Source organism: Colobus angolensis, unplaced genomic scaffold, assembly GCF_000951035.1.
Source record: "Colobus angolensis palliatus isolate OR3802 unplaced genomic scaffold, Cang.pa_1.0 Scaffold830, whole genome shotgun sequence".
NCBI lineage: Eukaryota > Metazoa > Chordata > Mammalia > Primates > Cercopithecidae > Colobus > Colobus angolensis.
Window position 1 is genome coordinate 109,764 of NW_012122155.1, and position 4,225 is coordinate 113,988.

At 54.9% G+C, this 4,225-nt stretch overlaps 1 protein-coding gene across 1 annotated transcript in view; it reads left to right on the forward strand.

Annotated features, from left to right (window-relative positions):
• The first annotated feature begins 2,653 nt into the window (after positions 1-2,653).
• Positions 2,654-4,225, forward strand: part of LOC105503170 (melanoma-associated antigen D4) — a 7,714-nt gene continuing 6,142 nt past the window's right edge. The window contains exons 1-3 of the mRNA XM_011929958.1: positions 2,654-2,676; positions 3,604-3,844; positions 4,099-4,223. Coding sequence (XP_011785348.1) covers positions 3,635-3,844; positions 4,099-4,223 — 335 coding nt within the window. The 5' untranslated portion in view covers positions 2,654-2,676; positions 3,604-3,634. The remainder of the gene's footprint in view (positions 2,677-3,603; positions 3,845-4,098; positions 4,224-4,225) is intronic.

A 4,225-nucleotide genomic window follows, 5' to 3' on the forward strand; every position in this document is an offset into this window, starting at 1 on the left:
AAAAATGTTACAGTGCAAGTCTATTGATGATCAATTCTTTCAACTTCTGTATGTCTAAACACCTACTATTTTAACTTCATTTAAAAAGATATTCATTGAGTACAGACTTAAGAGTTGACATTTATTTCTATTTCACGATTTTAAAGATGGTGTGCCACATGACTTCTGACTTGCACATTGCTAATGAGAAGTGTGCTGTCATTCATTTCTTTGGACATCTAAATGTTTCTTATGTTTCTATCGGATTTTCTAGTTACTTAGGAGAAAGGATAAATCTCCGGGAGAGCAGATAGGTAAAATGTCAGGAATGCGTCCCATGGATTCTCTGTGCATAGCCCCTCGGATATACTTTAGATTATGCGTGGCAACATGGATGCATCCTGAAAGCACAGGGCTCAGTGAAATACTTGTATTTCCAGCCATGATGGATTAACAGGAACCGGATTTACGGTCTCGCCTAAATACGTACAAATCAAAAAAATTATAAGGCTTGACGTTATGGCATCACCTGCATATGGGACAGTGATCGCTGAGAGAAAGGGAACCTGACCAGGTGAGCACTCTGATCACCCAATTCCACCAACTCGTTGCCCAGATAGAGTTTGCAGGCTGCAGCACGGGGGAGCTGAACAGGACACAGCCCTGCGGACAGTCTGAGTGAAGGACACAGAGTTGAGAGCTCAAGAGGTCCATAGGACCAGAATTTGCCGGGAGTAATGGAGAGGAGACAGCTGCACAGAGAGGCAGCTCTGGAGACCCTTCAGAGCTTGCCTGTCTGGATGCAGTGTATGAGAAAGGGGGGAGTGGTGATCGATGACTCCCAGTTTCTGGAGTGAGTGGTTGTGTGGATAATGGTGCCATTTACTGAGATTGTGAAGATGGGTGGGGCGGGGGGATGTGTGAGTGTATGGGAGGAGTGAGTATACCAAGTGACCAGTTTTGGACAGGCGAATCATGAAGAGCCCTTGAGACATCCAAGTGGAGATGTCACGTAGGTGGGTGAACGTATGTACTTGGACCTCAAAAGTGAAGTTCAGACTGGGGTTGTAGATTTTTGGAGTGATTAGCACGTAGCACTTTCTGAAGGCTTTTGTTTGTAGGGTGTGTTTCTCTCCCGCAGAGGACATGTTACAGGGGAAGGGCTAAAGAGACACAGGCAGCTGATAGGAGAGATTGATATACAACAGCTGGAGAAAGCCACAGAGACAGGCAGAATGGATACTGGTCAGCGGAGAGTAAAAGCTGCGGTCCTAGCAATATCTTCCATTCATACACAGGGGTCCTGGTGAGGCTGACATAAAAACAAATATAAAAATCTACTACAAATTTTACAAACAGTCCAGGTTCGACTGCAGACGAGACCACAGCATTTTCTGCCTCAAAAGACATCCGAGCGGAGATGTCACATAGGCGGGTGAATGTACTATGCACTTGGACCTCAAAAGTGAAGTTTGAACCGGGCTTGCAGATTGTGGAGTAATTAGTCAGACACACAGGTGTCTGATTGTCCTGACGGATACCAGGAGGGTCTCAGCGGCAGCGTGGTTGTATCACTGATAAGGAAGAGGCCTGACAACCTAAGCAGAGAGTGGACCCGGTGGAGCAATTCTCATACCTGGATGGACCCACATAGAGCCGCAGAGGCGGGGGGGCGGGGAGGGGAGGGGGAGGGGCTCTGTCTCCCTGTGTCCTGAAGGCAGAGCATGAGCTTAGGCCTTCTACAGCACAAACCTTGCTTCTTTGGAACAGATGTTGGGGTGGGAGAGGCCTGTCACTCAAACGGAGGTGCTTCAGTCCCCAGGCCAGCAGGAGCAGGAGGTGGGCTTTGGAGTCCGGAAGACCCAGGCCCAAATTTTGCATTTTCTGTTTCCTGGCTCTGTGGTCTAGTTCATGCAATGTGTCTGTGCCTCAGCTTCCTGATCTGTCAAATGGGGATGCTGACATCCACCTCCCAGCGCTGCTGTGAGAGGAAGAAAAGCCCCAGCACAGATCCCTCTGTGACATACAAGCTGCATAAAGGGTAGCTGAGGAAGCAGATGTTCCCAGGATGTCTGGGGGCCAGAGAGTTGGCTAGTGGAGAAGCACACAAAGCGAAGTGCCATCCTCTGGCCATGTCCACTTGGTAGCCCCGCAGGTTGAGGATTTCCACTTGTTGCAGTTTAGAGACCCAGCTTATTAATTGTGAGACCTCGCTAATTGTGACCTAAGGGGTCGTGCCGGGGAAACGGGGCATAGTGTATCCCAGACCAGGCTGGAGGAGTTTGGGTGAAAGGGCAGGGCAGGACAGAGAAGCATTGTGCAAAAGTGGGGGGACTGAGAAGAGATGATTGGGTGGGTCGAGCTGCACTGCAGGGTATGAGTGTGCGTGCCCGCAGTAGGAGGAGGAGGAGGAGAGGTGAAGTGGATCTGGCGGGAAGAGCCCCCCCACCCTACCTTCGACCCCACCGCCCACCCACCCGCGGAATCGCATGCGCACTGGAGACCTGGAGGAAAGGGCTTTTGTTGGGAAAGCGGGCGGGCTGGAGGGGTCCGCGCATGCGCAGGCTACCCAGCCGCGGGGGGTGCACGGAGAAAAGGGGCGGGGTGGTCCGGGCTGCTGTGCTGGCAGCAGTAGGCGAGGGCGCGGCTGCCGGGTTCCTGGTGCTGAGGACGGACGCCATTGGAGCCCCAGAGAAGGTAAGGATCCAGCCCCAGACAGGACCAGGAGAGGGCGAGTGGAACCCGACACGCTGCGCCCTCCCTCCGCCTCCGGATCTGAACAAAGCCCAAGCACTCAGAACCGGAACCCCATTAGACCCAAGGTCTAGATAGGAGCCCCCATCACCATCAGATCCAGGCGCCCCGATCTGAGCCCTACTGAAACCAGAGCCCAGGATCCTCACCCCTTTAGCGGACCCGTGTGCTGCGAGCTGAGCTCCCTTGGAGCGGAGGCCCCACCCCCACCCCCACCCCAACCACTCCTAGATTACTCGAACTGAGCTGACCGCTTGCGCCCTTCCTGGAGTGCCCAGTCCTCGCGTTTGAGATCTCCAGCGCTCCAATTGGAGCCTCACCTAGGTCTGAGGCCCCCACTCCATCCGCCTCTAGTGCTCTAGTCTGAGCCCCACCTAGGCCCCCCTCCCGGACCTAGCCAAAAGGTCCCTGGGATTCTGTTTCGCAGAGCTTGCCGCTTGCCGCTGTCCCCGTTGTCTGAGCTCTCCCATCTGCTCCCCCTTCATCCCGGTCCCCTTCTCTGGCCCTTAAATCCAAACCCTTTGTTTCTCTCTTCCCCAATACATCCCCTTCGGGGCTCTTCGGACCCCAGCCCTCCAGAACACCCCCTCTTCAAATCTAGCCGCTGGGATGGCGAGTCTGCCCATCCTAAACTCCGCTTTCAGTGCGGCGCCTCCTGCGACCTCCTCTGTCCCTTTCCTTGGGCTCTGTCCCTGACCAGGTCTACCCCATCAGAAAGCCAAACCGTCTTCCCCCCCACCTCCCCCCCTGCCCCCTACTGCCTAATATTGCCTAGTAACCTGATGATTGTCGCCCCTCACCTCCCGAGAGATCCCGCCTCCCAGTGGATCCCGCCCCCTCCCCCTGCAGCTGCTTCACCCTCCCTCTCAGGCTGAGCTCTCATCTCCCTGGGACCCGCAGCATGGCTGAGGGAAGCTTCAGCGTGCAATCGGAAAACTACAGTGTTGAAGACATGGATGAGGGTAGCGACGAAGTCCGGGAGGAAGAGATGGTTGAAAGCAACGACTATGAAGAATTTGGTGCGTTTGGTGGCTACGGCACCCTCACCAGCTTTGACATCCATATCCTCAGAGCCTTCGGAAGCTTGGGTCCAGGCCTTCGCATCTTATCGGTGAGGCCACCTGCTGGCCTGGGCCTTTCCCCTGTGAATGGGGGAGGGAGGAGGGGGGAGCAAGGAGGGTTGTGTGGGAAAGGACTGCCCAGCTTCCCCAAACCTTTCCTCCCCTGCTCGGAAGAAGAGGATTTGGGAAGGTCTTGGGGTGTTCAGGGCTGACTGCTGGGAAGAGGCTGGCCAGCACAGGCAAGCTAACGCAAGTGTGTCGTCGAGTGACCTGCCTTCCCCAACCCCTCTCTCTGGCCTTGCAGAATGAGCCCTGGGAACTGGAAAACCCTGTGCTGGCCCAGACCCTGGTGGAGGCATTGCAACTGGATCCGGACACACTTGCCAATGAGACCGCCGCCCGTGCTGCCAACGTAGCCCGCGCCGCCGCCT